The sequence below is a fragment of the Berghia stephanieae genome, chromosome 1 (assembly GCF_034508935.2).
Source record: "Berghia stephanieae isolate SIO BIC M18660-M18661 chromosome 1, UCSD_Bste_1.3, whole genome shotgun sequence".
NCBI classification, from domain to species: domain Eukaryota; kingdom Metazoa; phylum Mollusca; class Gastropoda; order Nudibranchia; family Aeolidiidae; genus Berghia; species Berghia stephanieae.
This window is the reverse complement of record NC_088360.1, coordinates 65458434-65475933: the sequence shown is the minus strand read 5'-3', so window position 1 is coordinate 65475933 and position 17500 is coordinate 65458434. Positions and strand designations below refer to the sequence as shown.

The window sequence follows — 17500 nt, the reverse complement described above, 5'->3', positions numbered from 1 at the left end:
TTGGTCAGATTCAGCGTAGGTTACGCAACTGGATGCGTGGGTTGACGGAGGCAGGAAGCAATAACAAACCCACATGGTTGCCATTACCTCCACCATCATTCTCGCTCACGGTTTGTGGAAAGCACTTCATTACAGGCACGTAATAGTGAATCTAGTTTTTGTTTTGAACATTTCTATTATTATTCTTTGTAAATTGACCCATATTAAAAGAAACATACAAACAAAAAAGGCATGACCAGTCACTAACAATGCCGTGTAGTGTGTAGACAGTAACACAGTACGGTGAACATGACTGACACTGACATTGGGGTCGGAATGTCGGAACCCATGAGTCGTTCGCAACTCTGCCTCACGTATTCATTTAATCAGTCAATTTAATTTTTATTAAGCTTGCGTAAAACATACAAACAAAAAAGACATGACCAGTCACTAACAATGCAGTGTAGTGTGTAGACAGTAACACGGTACGGTGAACATGAATGACACTGGGATCGGAATGTCGGAACCCAGTAGTCGTTCGCAACTCAGCCTCGCGTACTCATTTAATCAGTCAATTTAATTTTCATTTAGCTTGCCTATTCTTCAAGTTTTTGTTATATTCACCTTTTCTATTTAAAAAGGGTAATCCAAACAGACCATAAACGATTTTATAATAAGCCGACTTCAACTTCCATCACACACGAACTTATTTTGGGTGTTTTTTTTTAACCAAACCGTTTGACTCAAATTAAAGCTTTGGCATTGGATAAGGAGCGAGGTCCCTGTTGCCATCTTGCTTAGTTTATACAGAGACTGGGTTGCCACCTTGGCTGTTCTTGATAAATAGTAAAATAGTACAACCTTGTGCAATATGAGAGAGAGAGAGAGAGAGAGAGAGAGAGAGAGAGAGAGAGAGAGAGAGGAGAATTTTGAACAAAAAACGAATCTCTCTCTCATCCTCTCTCTCTCTCTCTTCTTTCTCTCTCATCCTCTCTCTCTCTCTCTCTCTCTCTCTCTCTCTCTCTCTCTCTCTCTTCCTATTTCATCTGTCACACTGTTTGACAATCTTCATCACCTGGCTCACTTGTACTTGTAATATCGGGTGTGAGGTAAAATTTTGAACAATTATTATTATTTATAAAATGCAGAATCTTTTCAAATAAACGGATAAAATAGAGATTAATTCTAATCGAACAGTGGAACACAAAGGCAGAATTTGCGAACAATCTAACACATAAGTGTCGTGGTCTTATTTATAAAATGCAGAAACTTTGCAAATAAACGGATAGACTAGATGTTATTTCGATTCGAAAAGTGGAACACATAAGCAGAATTTGCGAATGCCCGGTCCAGACATAAGTGTTATGGTCTTATTTATAAAGTGCAGAAACTTTGCAAATAAACGGATAGACTAGATGTTATTTCGATTCGAAAAGTGGAACACAATAGTAAAATTTGCGAATACCCAGTCCAGACATAAGCGTTATGGTCTTATTTATAAAGTGCAGAATCTTTTCAAATAAACGGATAAAAATAGAGATTAATTCTAATCGAACAGTGGAACACAAAGGCAGAATTTGCGAACAATCTAACACATAAGTGTCGTGGTCTTATTTATAAAATGCAGAAACTTTGCAAATAAACGGATAGACTAGATGTTATTTCGATTCGAAAAGTGGAACACAATAGGAAAATTTGCGAAAACCGGTCCAGACATAAGCGTTATGGTCTTATTTATAAAGTGCAGAATCTTTGCAAATGAACGGATAAAATAGAGATTAATTCGATTCGAAAAGTGGAACACATAAGCAGAATTTGCGAATGTCCGGTCCAGACATAAGCGTTATGGTCTTATTTATAAAGTGCAGAAACTTTGCAAATAAACGGATAGACTAGATGTTATTTCGATTCGAAAAGTGGAACACAATAGGAAAATTTGCGAATACCCAGTCCAGACATAAGCGTTATGGTCTTATTTATAAAGTGCAGAATCTTTTCAAATAAGCGGATAAAGTAGAGATTAATTCTAATCGAATAGTGGAACACAAAGGCAGAATTTGCGAACAATCTAACACATAAGTGTCGTGGTCTTATTTATAAAATGCAGAAACTTTGCAAATAAACGGATAAAATAGAGATTAATTCGATTCGAAAAGTGGAACACATAAGCAGAATTTGCGAATGCCCGGTCCAGACATAAGCGTTATGGTCTTATTTATAAAGTGCAGAAACTTTGCAAATAAACGGATAGACTAGATGTTATTTCGATTCGAAAAGTGGAACACAATAGGAAAATTTGCGAATACCCAGTCCAGACATAAGCGTTATGGTCTTATTTATAAAGTGCAGAAACTTTGCAAATAAACGGATAGACTAGATGTTATTTCGATTCGAAAGTGGAACACAATAGGAAAATTTGCGAATACCCGGTCCAGACATAAGCGTTATGGTCTTATTTATAAAGTGCAGAAACTTTGCAAATAAACGGATAGACTAGATGTTATTTCGATTCGAAAAGTGGAACACAATAGGAAAATTTGCGAATACCCAGTCCAGACATAAGCGTTATGGTCTTATTTATAAAGTGCAGAATCTTTTCAAATAAACGGATAAAGTAGAGATTAATTCTAATCGAATAGTGGAACAAAAGGCAGAATTTGCGAACAATCTAACACATAAGTGTCGTGGTCTTATTTATAAAATGCAGAAACTTTGCAAATAAACGGATAAAATAGAGATTAATTCCATTCGAAAAGTGGAACACATAAGCAGAATTTGCGAATGCCCGGTCCAGACATAAGCGTTATGGTCTTATTTATAAAGTGCAGAAACTTTGCAAATAAACGGATAGACTAGATGTTATTTCGATTCGAAAAGTGGAACACAATAGGAAAATTTGCGAATACCCAGTCCAGACATAAGCGTTATGGTCTTATTTATAAAGTGCAGAAACTTTGCAAATAAACGGATAAGATGGAGATTAATTCGATTCGAAAGTGGAATGCAAATGCAGAAGTTGTGAATACCCGGTCCAGACATAAGCGTTATGGTCTTATTTATAAAGTGCAGTAACTTTGCAAATAAGCGGATAAGATAGAGATTAATTCGATTCAAAAGTGGAATGCAAATGCAGAAGTTGTGAATACCCGGTCCAGGCATAAGCGTCATGGTCTTGTTTAAATGAAACAATGCAGTTTAAAAAAAATTATGGTCATTGAGTAATTAAGCTAAATATGCAGAGTTCAAATAGATAACTTGATCTGTGAAATTTTTTATAATTAGCTGTTTTTATTCTCCATCATTTAGATTATGTGATTAAGTTTATAATTGAAATACAAACTTTTTCTCACTTATCAATGTTTTGCAATAAAGGAGAGTGTGAGTGAACCTGTGCAAAGAAAATTATTTGATAGAGTGATATTTATCATGCTTTTCAGTTTGTAGTTGAATTCTAGAATGGATTCTTTATAGTTCTCATTGATTGTATGTCAGTATGTCAGTCTTTAGGACACCGATTACCCTAATGCGGTCACAATTTACAATGTGACGGCCACAAGCCGTTAAACGCAGAGTGGGGTATTGTTGTTTGCAAGTAATGCTATAGTTTTAATAGGATATCTGTCTCCTATTAAAATACATTCCTGTGTTGGATTTTGGATTAAATTCATGTCTTCTTCGGATTTTGGGATATTTAATTTTCATGGATTGTGATTGTGATTTTCAAGACTATTAATGTAAGTAAATGCCCAAATAGATATTTTTATTCATTTATTCTTTTTTTTTTAATTTTTTAGTTTTGTTTTGTTTTGTTTTGAAGCATTTATTATAAGAAATAATGTACATATGCACTTATACACCAAAGACTGCTTTCAACTGCTTATTTATTATTATTATTATTATTATTATTATTATTATTATTATTATTATTATTATTAATTTTATTTATTATTTTATATATTATTATTAATTATTATTATTATAAATAATAATAATAATAATAATAATAATAATAATAATAATAATAATAAATAATATAATAATATATAATAATAATAATATAAATATGACTTAATAAGTGCATTGAGTGAGTGAAATCCCAATCACGGTTGCCCAAATAAAACTGGCGCTAGAATCCCGACTACCTGTCTAAACGAATGTTGTTTGTACGATACATACTAACTACACGTTCAATATCGGGGGCAGAAAATATACGTTTGGTTTTATGAAATTAAAACAGTAGTCCCACATTGTTCTTTGATGTTATTTGTGGTTGCATTTGCTTTGAAACTTACACATTATATTGTGTTACATTGTTTACAAAATATTTCTGGTACTCGTATGCATGTGTAGTCAACGGTCAATCGTGTTCTTTATTATTTTATTATTAATTTTGGCTTGGCATCTTACATATGTGAATTTGACAGGTTGTTATGGATGGTAATTACTCGTATAACATTAAGTGATTTTTAAACATTTTTACGGCGTTTTAAATGTCTTTCTTGCATTCATTGCCGAGCACCTCCACTTTTCTGTTACTATTTTAACGATCAGCTGATTTTCTCTTGCCTCCCCTTTAATTTCGCGGACTTTTTTCAGAACGAGGCGTGGGAGTGGCTAATGGTGGAAATGGTAGGGGGGTGAAGGTGGGGGGGGGGGTAGTGACAATCAGCATGGGATGTATACAAAGGAGAGGTGATATCCAACCACACGTCATCGGACAGAATTCTAATTGCGTAATATCGTATAAGCTCCGTCTCCTCTTTATCTTCCGGAGTGACGAGATTAGACTAGAGGACGCGATAAAAAAATGATCACGTGTTCGTTTAGTCGATCGTTCGTTGAGGTTCAGTGTCCAACTATAACTTTGTATTGGGTGGTGACGAATCGTTTTCGGTGGCTTCATCTTTGGAAAGTTTCCACCTGTCCCACATGTACGCTTTGCGCCAAAGAGTTGGCCGTTTTATGTTGCCTAAAAAGGTCCCGGGCGGGTTCGCGCCCATACACGAATGTGGTGAAGAATTTTTGGCCTGGATCCTGGATATAAAAAAGGAACTTCAATAAAATGGGCATGGCCCTCTTTTCGTTTGTTAAGCTACGATGACATCCGCCATGCGCATAGCCATTTCCATTTTTATGGTGTAGTGGGTTTACATCTCAAGTGTTTACATTAGATACCTCTTAATTATCTATAAAATACTCTCGGAAGTCTTTGCAATTATTGCAATCACAAGAGTTGCTATAATCTTTATCTCAATGATAATGGTTAACTTTAGGCTCATAAAATTAACACTGTTTTTCCCTCACAAGCGTTAAATTAGTTAAAAACTAGATTCAAAACTTCCTGTGGAACGATTGACGCGCCTCCTTTTACTACAGACTTTTAAGCAAGTCAATTTTTAAAGTTACATTTCAAACGTATATGTATATGTATGTTTTTTTCCAAATAATATTTGTCACGTAAAATATTTTCTTGTTTCGAAATAACATAAAGTATTTATTATTTAGGAAATAAAAAACAAGTTGTTTATAGTCAACAGTTCCGAAGTTACTTCCGCCTTGATTTTATACTAGAACGATTTCAGAAATGTTCGATATCAATACGAAACGATATTATAGCAGCGATACTGATATTTCAAAAAGAATTAATGATTATCACTGCCCTCGTTTGATCTTATCTATGGAAACAGCGACTGCTAAGATTCGCAGCTCGATTGTTACATTTATAAACGCAACATATATGAAGCATGATGGTTTTGTAAATATAAGTCAATATCTCCGTAAGATATATCTTTTGAAAAAAATGTGATTAATTTTGAATCGAGGCCAGGGAATATAACGAAAGATAGCACCTCGCTTAACTAATCATCAGTTAAGAAGAGTGTATTGATAGAGCCGTTCTTCTTATTCATCAAACGAAAAGAGCCACTTCCAGTATGACACAGTAATAACAATAGATCGACCCACAAGAAATTCCTCTTAGTTGGCAGTTTAGTCATAGATCTATGGTCTGAATAGATAAGCATAATATAAATAGTGTGACGCTATTTGAAGCCGCTGCTGCCAAGTAGTTAAGTTGGGACGTGCAATGCCGAGGTCCGAGTTGCAGTATGTGCATGTTTATTTTATATTTTGTTAGCTGTGCTTTATAAAAATAATTTATTGTATAATTACCTGGGCGCATTTCACAGATATAGCGTGAATCACGCGTTTCATACATTAAGTTATAATAAGATCTGAGTGTATTCCCTTTGTATATAAGGCCGTAATTATCGTAACTTCCATAGCCCCTCCAGTTGGTGAAACGTATGCCACTAGGAAGATTATTTGCCTGTAGAAAACAAGATATTGACATATGTCAGAAATATCATAATAATGATAATGCTGATAATGAACATATCAATAATAATAGTAATAATACTAAAAGATGATGATGATGATGATGATGATGATGATGATGATGATGATGATGATGATGATGATGATGGCGATGACAATAATACAAATTATATAATAATAATAATAATAATAATAATAATAATAATAATAATAATAATAATAATAATAATAATAATAATAATAATATAATAATAATAATAATAATAATAATTTTAAACGTATTCTAGAGAGAAATAAAAATGCAACAGATGCTCAACTGCGGGACGAACAGGCAGGTTTTCGGAAAAAAACGTTCAACCACCGACCAGATTGCCTCTCTGCAAGTCATAGTGGAACGGTCTGTAGAATGGAACTCTCCTCTTATTGTCAACTTTCTGAAATACGAGAAGGCTTTTTATAGTATTGACACATTGAGGAAAATTCTGGCACATTATGGAATCCCTGAGAAATTGGTAAACATCTTCAAGGAAATGTATGAAGGAAAAAGTTGTAGGGTTGTACACGAAAATCAGCTTACTGACAGCTTTGGAATTAAGACTGGTGTCAGACAGAGATGTTTGCTCTCACCATTTCTGTTCATCCTTGTCATTTATTGGCTATTGAAGGAAACTCTAAAGGGCGAAAAAATTACATACAGTGGACCCCCTGGACACAGTTGGATTTTTCAGATGATCTGGCTCTTCTGTCTCACACCCTGGACCAGATGCAAGCAAAACCACAATTATAAACAGCCTCTTGGATTCCACTGGTTTGAGAATTTACCCTGCGAAGTCAAAGATCTTAAGGATAACTATGCGTAAAAGGGAGCAGATCAAAATAAAGAATCAGGAACTTGAAGATATATATTCAACAACATCACAACCAGGAATACCAGATCATGCCTGCGTTGTTAGTGAAACTACACTAAACCCCAATTATCTGAACCAACCCCCAAAAACACGATACCTTTTCAAAAAGGCCAACTGGGCCGCACTACGAAAACGAATCGAGCGACTGTCATCAGAGATCACAGAACAGCACAAAAGCGATGTGGATGTAAATGAATTGTGGAGCTACATGATCCACACGATACAACCACCCCACCGACATCACAGAGGTGTGACCAATCTCTTACTAATATCAACATAAACATCTCAGGAGTTGAAAAGTTGCTGAAAAGCGTCGACCCAGCTAAGGCGTCAGGTCCAGATAACATCCCCAACACAGTACTAAAGGAGTGTGCTGAGAGTTTGACCCCCTTATTATGCATAATTTTCCAAAAATCGGTCGAAACCGGGATGCTCCCTAAAAACTGGCTGAAAGCAACAAAAATAAAGCAGAGAACTGCCGCCCAATCTCACTGACATCTGTTATATCCAAACTATTAGAGCATATAATCTGTAAAAGCATGATGAACCACTTTGAGAACAATGACATCCTAACTGACCTGAACCGCGGGTTTCGCAAAGGATACTCATGTGAAAGCCAACTCTTAATAACTGTAAACGACCCGTTAAGACTCCAGAATGCCAACACTCAGGCAGACATCGGCATCCTCGACTTTTCCAAAGCATGTGATACTGTGCCCCTCAAAAACTCCTGCAGAAACTAGAAAATTACGGAATTCGTGGCTCTCTACACACATGGCTTTGTAATTTCCTCACAAAACGTACCATGAAAGTAGTCCTAGACGGCGCGTCATCGGATAAATGTCAGTCATATCAGGAGTACCACAGGGAACGGTGCTAGGACCCATACTATGTCTTTGTTTCATCAATGACCTACCTCTACGAGTAAAATCTCAGATTAGGTTATTCGCCGATGACTGTCTAATATGCCGACCAATAAAATCTGCAAACGATCAAAAAATGCTACAAGAGGACTTGAATAGTCTCGAGCAATGGGCTAATGATTGGGGAATGAAATTTAACGCAAACAAATGCTACATCATCAGCACAGCTAAAAAGTACAATGATACCTACAAGTTAAACAACACCGTCCTGAAACAAGTCGACGATAACCCATACCTTGGCATCACCTTCTCAAAGGACTTGAAATGGGGGAAACACATTAACAAAATAACCCAAAAGGCAAGCTCCACCCTCGCATTTCTCCGTCGAAATCTTAGCCACGCCCCAACGTCATGCAAACAAAACGCCTACCTTGCACTTGTGAGAGCACAATTGGAATATGGAGCAGTTTCTTGGGACCCCTACCTAAAAGAGGATATTCAAAAAGTCGAGAGAGTCCAGAGACAAGGCGCCCGGTTCATAACCGGGAACTATAAGAGCAGAACCCCAGGATGTATAACAAAAATGTTGGAAGAAAGAAACCTCATCAGCCTCCAACAAAGAAGAAAAGAAACCCGTCTGTCATTCATGTTCAAGATTATAACAGATCAAATACCATCAATAAAGGCAGACTCCTTTTTCACGCCACGACCAAACAAAAGAAAAATCAAAGCACTCACTTTTGCCGGCCACATAACCGAAAACCCCATTCAAAATCAAGACAAGAACACAAAACTACAGAAATTCTTTCTTCATCAGAACTGTCTCGGAGTGAAATGGGCTGGATGAACTGGTCATCATGGCACCACACCTAAACGATTTCAAAGCCCGACTGACATGGGCCCGCGCCCAATGAGGACGCCGCTGAAATACAACCAGACCAATAGTTTCTTCAGTGCCAACCATACAGATACAGATATATACTTTTTGCTATCTTGTGAATATAATTGAAATAGATGGAGGCACGGAAGCAGTGGTGAAAAACACGGTTAGGAAAGGCACCAGCTGCGTTCACATCTTTGAACAAAGTTTGGAGAACTAAAGCTGAGACTTTTCAACTTAAACCTGAAGTCAGTTCCACAATGTAAATGTGAAACTTGGAATGCATCGCAGGCATGTATAATGAGGATACAAATTTTAGTAAACAGGTGAATGCCTAAGCTACCCAGAATAAAATGGATGGACATGATTAAGAACGAAGAAGTATGTAAAAGTACATGGCAGAAACCAGTGGGAGAGAGAAGAGGGAGAAGACGATGGAGGTGGATTTGACACACCCTTAGAAAGAATGACTCCACTATAACAAAGAAAGTATTGGACTGGAACTGATGATTCTTTCATTTTTAAAATGCATGATAGTTTTAAAAAAGCCAAACTTCATTGAATATCAAAAATCTGATTTTACAATTTCCGACTTAGTCAAGAAGGTTGTAGATGTCAAAGACTTACACAAACACACGATTGCTTACTTTATTCAAGAGAACATTTCACAAAGAAAATTCTTTGATTACAAATCAAAATCCGAGCAGTTGCAATCGTTAACCCAGTCTTTACGTCTTAAATTAATGACATTACATAGGTTCAGCAAACTGAATTTAAAATTAAGACTTAGACCCAAAACCTATCTCTATCACGCTATCGCTTGTTATAGAAAGGAAATTCCTTAGTCACGAGTGCAAAACAGACGATGTTGTTTGTAACTTTATTGTCGGAATTTTTTTGACCGATTCAGATCCTATTTTTGATGCAATTGTTTTTAAAATGGTTAGATAGTACCATTTAGAATTATTGATTTATGTCGATATATTTTCATCACAAACCTGTGTATGTAATGCATTATGCATGAATTTATTTAGGGTCCAGTAACAACCTCCAATTGTCCAGTGCCAGTCGAGTACTGTAAAAGATTCTTTGACTTCGGCCTTTGGTGTATGTTCGCACAGAGGTGCACCCCTCAAGAAAGCAATGGACCGATTTTCCCAGCTAACGATTATTTCCATTGTGTAATTTATAAAAGAGGACATTTTTTTATCAATAAATATATTTAATATTGAGAGAAAGTCGTCTTTTGAAACTTTATACCACCTTACGCAGAGCTAACTATTTAGAAAAACAACCCAGATTTGTTCATAATTAGATGCAAATGACCCGAATTATGCTTGAATTCACCTTTAGGCATGTCATGCGCATTCAATTTGTTCACACATTGCTTAGCAGCAGACTTACGTTGTCTGCTTCTGAGGGAAATGTTTTTGAGAGCATGGTCATGATCTGTCTAGTCAAAATGCATCTTCTTTTATTTTGTAGGAGACCACATCTATGTCCTGGGAAACTATGATTGTGATCCATCTGCTCGTTTTGGACTGTCCGCAACCGCAATATTTTTTAGTATCAATGCAATGCAATGAAAACGAGGTGTCGTGAATAGTTTTTACATCTCATCCACGTTGGGAAATAAAATTTAAAAAATAAAATCTCCACAGAATTTGGTGGGTTTGGGAATCGCTCACGGTACTTGAGATAAACTTATTATACGAAGTTAATTATTAATATCCATGCTGAATCAAAGTGCTGAAAGAGAAAGAATGAAGCTCTCGCAGTTGCTTTTATACAGGACACGACGTCGCAAATACACACAGGCAGAAACAAGACACCACAGGGACTCGTGGTGCTTCACGGACATAAAACTGTTCAACACAGCTGGGAACAACAACAATCCAGAACACACAAATTTTAATACGTTCCCTCCAGAGGAGTGCCAATTCGAATTTCTCTACTTTTTATTTTTTCTTCCGGACGACCCTTTTATATACTACTACTACTACTACTACTACTACTACTACAACTACTACTACTACTACTACTACAACTACTACTACTACTACTACTACTACTACTACTACTACTACTACTACTACTGCTGCTGCTGCTGCTGCTGCAGCTGCTACTGCAGCTGCTGCTACCACTGCCGACTATGTTGTCTTGGCGTATGATACTCCAGGGTTTGACTCCCACTCCCACCCTGGGTAGTGCATTGGTGGCTCTTTACTCAAATTATCTCAATGTACTCATGTTAAAATGAGTATATGGCGGTTAACAGCGGTGTCTTTGTACGAAAAATTGTTATATCACCTAACAGGCGTCATTTTTCGTCATACACGTTAGGTGGTGCTGTTGGCTGAAGACCCCTGTAAATTGCGTTACTTTGAGCGCGTTCAGTAGATATTGCCCTTGTTAGAAGTTCTTTTTTTCTTTTTGTTACACCTACTTCTACTTCTACTACTGTTGGTGGTGATGCTACGACGGCAGAGGTTGTTGCTACCACCACTACTATTGCCACTGCTAATGGGTCGTTTGTCTCAGCGGCATAGTGTCTCGTCTTGTCAGAAGGTTAAAGCAATGTTAAATGTGATCAGTGGTCGAAGGGTGACAGTGATAGTGAAGAATATTGCTCCCGACGTTACACACATAGCCCCCTCAATTCACTGTGAATGAGTACCGACTTCAGGCAGTGACGGATTTTGTAAGAATGTTAGTGCTTAATGGAAGTCAAACAGTCGAGTGGTACTGTATGAAAAGGGTATATGGTATATGTTAAATCAAAAAAAAAAATAAAAACATATTACTAGTTTATACATATCACTTTTATTGTCATTTCATTTATAATGTACATGCTAATAATCACAAAATCTATAGATTAGAGGTATCTCCACTACATGTATGTTTGTATTCTCATGCTGTGAAGAGAAAGGGGAAAAGGAATATTGATACTTATCATTGAAAATGTATGGTCCCATATTTAAAAGTGTGATTTAATGCCCTCAGAAAAGGCATTCGTCAATAAAGGCCGTTCATCTTTAATAAAAAAAATATGAATATAAAGGTTTGTCTTTATTTTTAATTTGTTAAAAAATTTAATAAAGGAAATTTTATGCATTCAGAATCAATTAATTGGAAATTTTATACCAACTTACCATGCAAGTTTAAATCAAATGATTATATAAGATAATTTGCAATTAACTTGATTTATGTCGCCAGAAACGTTGTAAACTATCACATTGATACAATCTGAAGGAATAATATGTATCTACAATTATACATATTTCTCTTGAGATATATACCTTGAATATCCGGTACAGGCCTAACAGCCTCAATTCATGTTAAAAGCTGCCCGTTACCTTTCCGCTCAATTCCCTCCTTCAGTCTGCTTTCTGTGCACAGTCTCCATGACACATGTTAGATTTGGTTTCTGTAATTTTTTTTATTATCAAAAAAGATTTTTTACTACATAAAGTAATTTTTCATATATTAAAAACAAAACAAAAATAAAACATGTTACATTTAGTGAAATATGTACAACAAATGGTAGGTTATATAATATTTTCAATATAAACTGCAACATTGCATGGTCAAAAGACCAATCTATCAAATTATACTAAAATTACAAATCAGCAACAATTATAGTTTCATCAAAACTCTTATCCTATTGATAAATTTGAACATTAAAGAAAAGAATAAATTATATTTAAATATAGAAATTTTTAGCAAGTTAAAGGGCATATACTATAACAAAAGATATTATTGCAAAATTTCTTCATATTCAAAACCAAAAAGCTGGGTTTTTTTGGCATATTTTCTTCACTTACCTATGTAAAAGTGTATGACAAGCACATGGGAAATATGAATCTATTGTATAAAGAAACAGGAGCCTATACCAATGACATAGAGTGTAAGCTGTCCAAATTTACATAATCTAATGATCTTCAGCGGCGTGGCGTATTGACGGCATATGGTGGTGCCATGATTAGAAAAAAAAATTCTAATACAGTGAACATGGTTAAGAGGAGAGAGCACGACATATTAAAAACTCTCTTTTATGGAAGGGTGGGGAAGGGTCGATGGTTTCTACGAGTGGACAAAACTCACAAAAACAAATAATTCATGAAAACAACAAGCCACAACACTGAGATACAAGTCCCGTATGAAAAGGTCTTTGTAATTATTATTTGTCCACCATTTAAAGGATTGGATTTGGTAGATAATGCAATTAATATGTTATAAATGTAAATCAAAAGAGAAAAAAAAACCTATGACAGAAATTACTTACTTTTAGTACTTGTAAAAAAAATCTGCACGGCGATGTTTCATCTCTGCAAATCTTTTTATAATGTGTTTATTGAAATCTGGAATGTCATCTATTTCAGCTTTGTGAATTGACAGAATCATTAATGAATTTAACCGCTCCTGTTTCATTGAATTTCGCAACAAAAAAAATTCACTCTTTTAAGGGTGCTAAAACAACGTTCAGGAGGTTAAGAAATACGATGGAAGTGGTTAAGGTCACTATAGCCTATAGATGTCCATGATTTGTCAGTGTTTGTTGTATCTGTAAAAAGTAGACAATAAAAACAAAAGACTAAACTAACTGTGAGCCATTCATGCCTGTCATACCATGTCACTGAAAAAGAGCGTTTTCGAGAGTTCCACACCTGTGTTAATTCAAAATCAGTTGGTTGGTGAGGAACTAGTCTTTTTATTTCTAATTTGTCATCTAGTGTCAATCTCCCAAACGGTCGGTGAAGTAAAGAGTCAACTTGATTCATTGCAATTCATTGTTTAACAAAACAAAACTTCAAAGTATATCTCAAATAATGGAAATCAGTGGAATACGATTAATGATTGCACAAATAAAAGGTAGATTCAGATCTTAAAGCATCACAAAGAAAAAATCACTCCACTTAAGTACTTAAAAATCTAAAAACACACCAAAAGTCTGTTGACAGTCTTCGCTTTCTTTCTCTGACTGACACAAATACACACGCACAAACACACACACACACACACACACACACAAATAAACACTCATACACACGTAACCATCAACTCGGCACTACAAGCAAGAAAAATGTTGGTAAATTCGTCCACAATGCTTCGTTGCAAAGAATTACTTTATTCAATAATCGTGAAAAAGAGGTGGGGGGTTTGATATGTCATATTTTAAAGTTTTATGATGTTTTTCTTTGCTGCTTACAAATAAACTTGACAATGATCAGTGTTTTTGACAGTTAATTTTGGATGGCCGAAGTTACCCTAATTTGGCGCATCCCCCCCAGTCCAACCGTGACCTTCGTTATTCTAATTAGCCACTCCCACGCCTCGTTCTGAAAAAAGTCCGCGAAATTAAAGGGGAGGCAAGAGAAAATCAGCTGATCGTTAAAATAGTAACAGAAAAGTGGAGGTGCTCGGCAATGAATGCAAGAAAGACATTTAAAACGCCGTAAAAATGTTTAAAAATCACTTAATGTTATAATTACCATCCATAACAACCTGTCAAATTCACATATGTAAGATGTCAAGCCAAAATTAATAATAAAATAATAAAGAACACGATTGACCGGTGGTCCGTTGACTACACATGCATACGAGTACCAGAAATATTTTGTAAACAATGTAACACAATATAATGTGTAAGTTTCAAAGCAAATGCAACCACAAATAACATCAAAGAACAATGTGGGACTACTGTTTTAATTTCATAAAACCAAACGTATATTTTCTGCCCCGATATTGAACGTGTAGTTAGTATGTATCGTACAAACAACATTCGTTTAGACAGGTAGTCGGGATTCTAGCGCCAGTTTTATTTGGGCAACCATGATTGGGATTTCACTCAATGCACTTATTATTATTAATTATTATTATTATTATTATTATTATTATTATTATTATTATTATTATATTATTATTATTATTATTATTATTATTATTATTATCATATAATAATAATAATAATAATAATAATAATAATAATAATAATAATAATAATAATAATAATAATAATAATAATAATAATAATAATAATAATAATAATAATAATAATAATATAATAATAATAATAAGCAGTTGAAAGGATATAGTCTTTGGTGTATAAGTGCATATGTACAATATTTCTTATAATAAATGCTTCAAAACAAAACAAAACTAAAAAAAATAAATAAATAATAAATGAATAAAAATATCTATTTGGGCATTTACTTACATTAATAGTCTTGAAAATCACAATCACAATCCATGAAAATTAAATATCCCAAAATCCGAAGAAGACATGAATTTAATCCAAAATCCAACACAGGAATGTATTTTAATAGGAGACAGATATCCTATTAAAACCATAGCATTACTTGCAAACAACAATACCCCACTCTGTGTTTAACGGGCTTGTGGCCGTCACATTGTAAATTGTGGCCGCATTAGGGTAATCGGTGTCCTAAAGACTGACATACTGATATACAATCAATGAGAACTATAAAGAATCCATTCTAGAATTCAACTACAAACTGAAAAGCATGATAAATATCACTCTCTCAAATAATTTCCTTTGCTCAGGTTCACTCACACTCTCCTTTATTGCAAAACATTGATAAGTGAGATAAAGTTTGTATTTCAATTATAAACTTAATCACATAACCTAAATGATGGAGAATAAAAACAGCTAATTATAAAAATAATTCACAGATCAAATTATCTATTTGAACTCCGCATATTTAGCTTAATTACTCATTGACCATATATTTTTTTAAATGGCATTGTTTCATTTAAACAAGACCATGACGCTTATGCCTGGACCGGGTATTCACAAATTCTGCTTTTGTGTTCCACTTTTCGAATCGAATATATCTCTATCTTATCCGTTTATTTGCAAATTTTCTGCACTTTATAAATAAGACCATAACGCTTATGTCTGGACCGGTTGTTCGCAAATTCTGCCTTTGTGTTCCACTGTTCGATTAGAATTAATCTCTATTTTTTCCGTTTATTTGCAAAGTTTCTGCACTTTATAAATAAGACCATAGCGCTTATGTCTGGACCGGGCATTCGCAAATTCTGCTTTTGTGTTCCACTTTTCGAATCGAATTAATATCTAGTCTATCCGTTTATTTGCAAAGTTTCTGCATTTTATTAATAAGACCATAACGCTTATGTCTGGACCGGGCATTCGCAAATTCTGCTTTTGTGTTCCACTTTTCGAATCGAATTAATCTCTATTTTATCCGTTTATTTGCAAAGTTTCTAGATTTTATAAATAAGACCATAACGCTTATGTCTGGACCGGTTGTTCGCAGATTCTGCCTTTGTGTTCCACTGTTCGATTAGAATTAATCTGTTTTTTCCGTTTATTTGCAAAGTTTCTGCACTTTATAAATAAGACCATAGCGCTTATGTCTGGACCGGGCATTCGCAAATTCTGCTTTTGTGTTCCACTTTTCGAATCGAATTAATCTCTATTTTATCCGTCTATTTGCAAAGATTCTGTACTTTATAAATAGGACTATGACGCTTATGTCTGGACTGGGTATTCGCAAATTTTCCTTTTGTGTTCCACTTTTCGAATCGAAATAACATCTAGTCTATCCGTTTATTTGCAAAGTTTCTGCACTTTATAAATAAGACCATAACGCTTATGTCTGGACTGGGCATTCGCAGATTCTGCTTTTGTGTTCCACTTTTCGAATCGAATGAATCTCTATCTTATCCGTTTATTTGCAAAGTTTCTGCACTTTATAAATAAGACCATAGCGCTTATGTCTGGACCGGGCATTCGCAAATTCTGCTTTTGTGTTCCACTTTTCGAATCGAATGAATCTCTATCTTATCCGTTTATTTGCAAAGTTTCTGCATTTTATAAATAAGACCATAACGCTTATGTCTGGACTGGGTATTCGCAAATTTTCCTTTTGTGTTCCACTTTTCGAATCGAATGAATCTCTATCTTATCCGTTTATTTGCAAAGTTTCTGCACTTTATAAATAAGACCATAACGCTTATGTCTGGACCGGGCATTCGCAAATTCTGCTTTTGTGTTCCACTTTTCGAATCGAATGAATCTCTATTTTGTCCGTTTATTTTCAAAGTTTCTAGATTTTATAAATAAGACCATAACACTTATGTCTGGACCGGGCATTCGCAAATTCTGCTTTTGTGTTCCACTTTTCGAATCGAATTAATCTCTCTTTTATCCGTTTATTTGCAAAGATTCTGCACTTTATAAATAAGACCATGACGCTTATGTCTGGACCGGGTATTCGCAAATTCTCCTTTTGTGTTTCACTTTTCGAATCGAATTAATATCTAGTCTATCGGTTTATTTGCAAAGTTTCTGCATTTTATAAATAATAATAATTGTTCAAAATTTTACCTTACACCCGATATTACAAGTACAAGTGAGCCAGGTGAAGAAGATTGTCAAACAGTGTGACAGATGAAATAGGAAGAGAGAGAGAGAGGGACAGAGAGAGAGAGAGAGAGAGAGAGAGAGAGAGAGAGAGAGAGAGAGAGAGAGAGAGAGGAGGCAAGAG

General features: G+C 35.1%; 1 protein-coding gene across 2 annotated transcripts in view; it reads right to left on the bottom strand.

Annotated features, from left to right (window-relative positions):
- LOC144979577 (uncharacterized) overlaps positions 1-17500 on the bottom strand; it is a 103143-nt gene that overhangs the window by 54503 nt on the left and 31140 nt on the right. For both annotated transcript variants that reach the window (XM_078926325.1, XM_078926334.1), the window contains exon 5: positions 6151-6307. In XM_078926325.1, coding sequence (XP_078782451.1) covers positions 6151-6307 — 157 coding nt within the window. The remainder of the gene's footprint in view (positions 1-6150; positions 6308-17500) is intronic.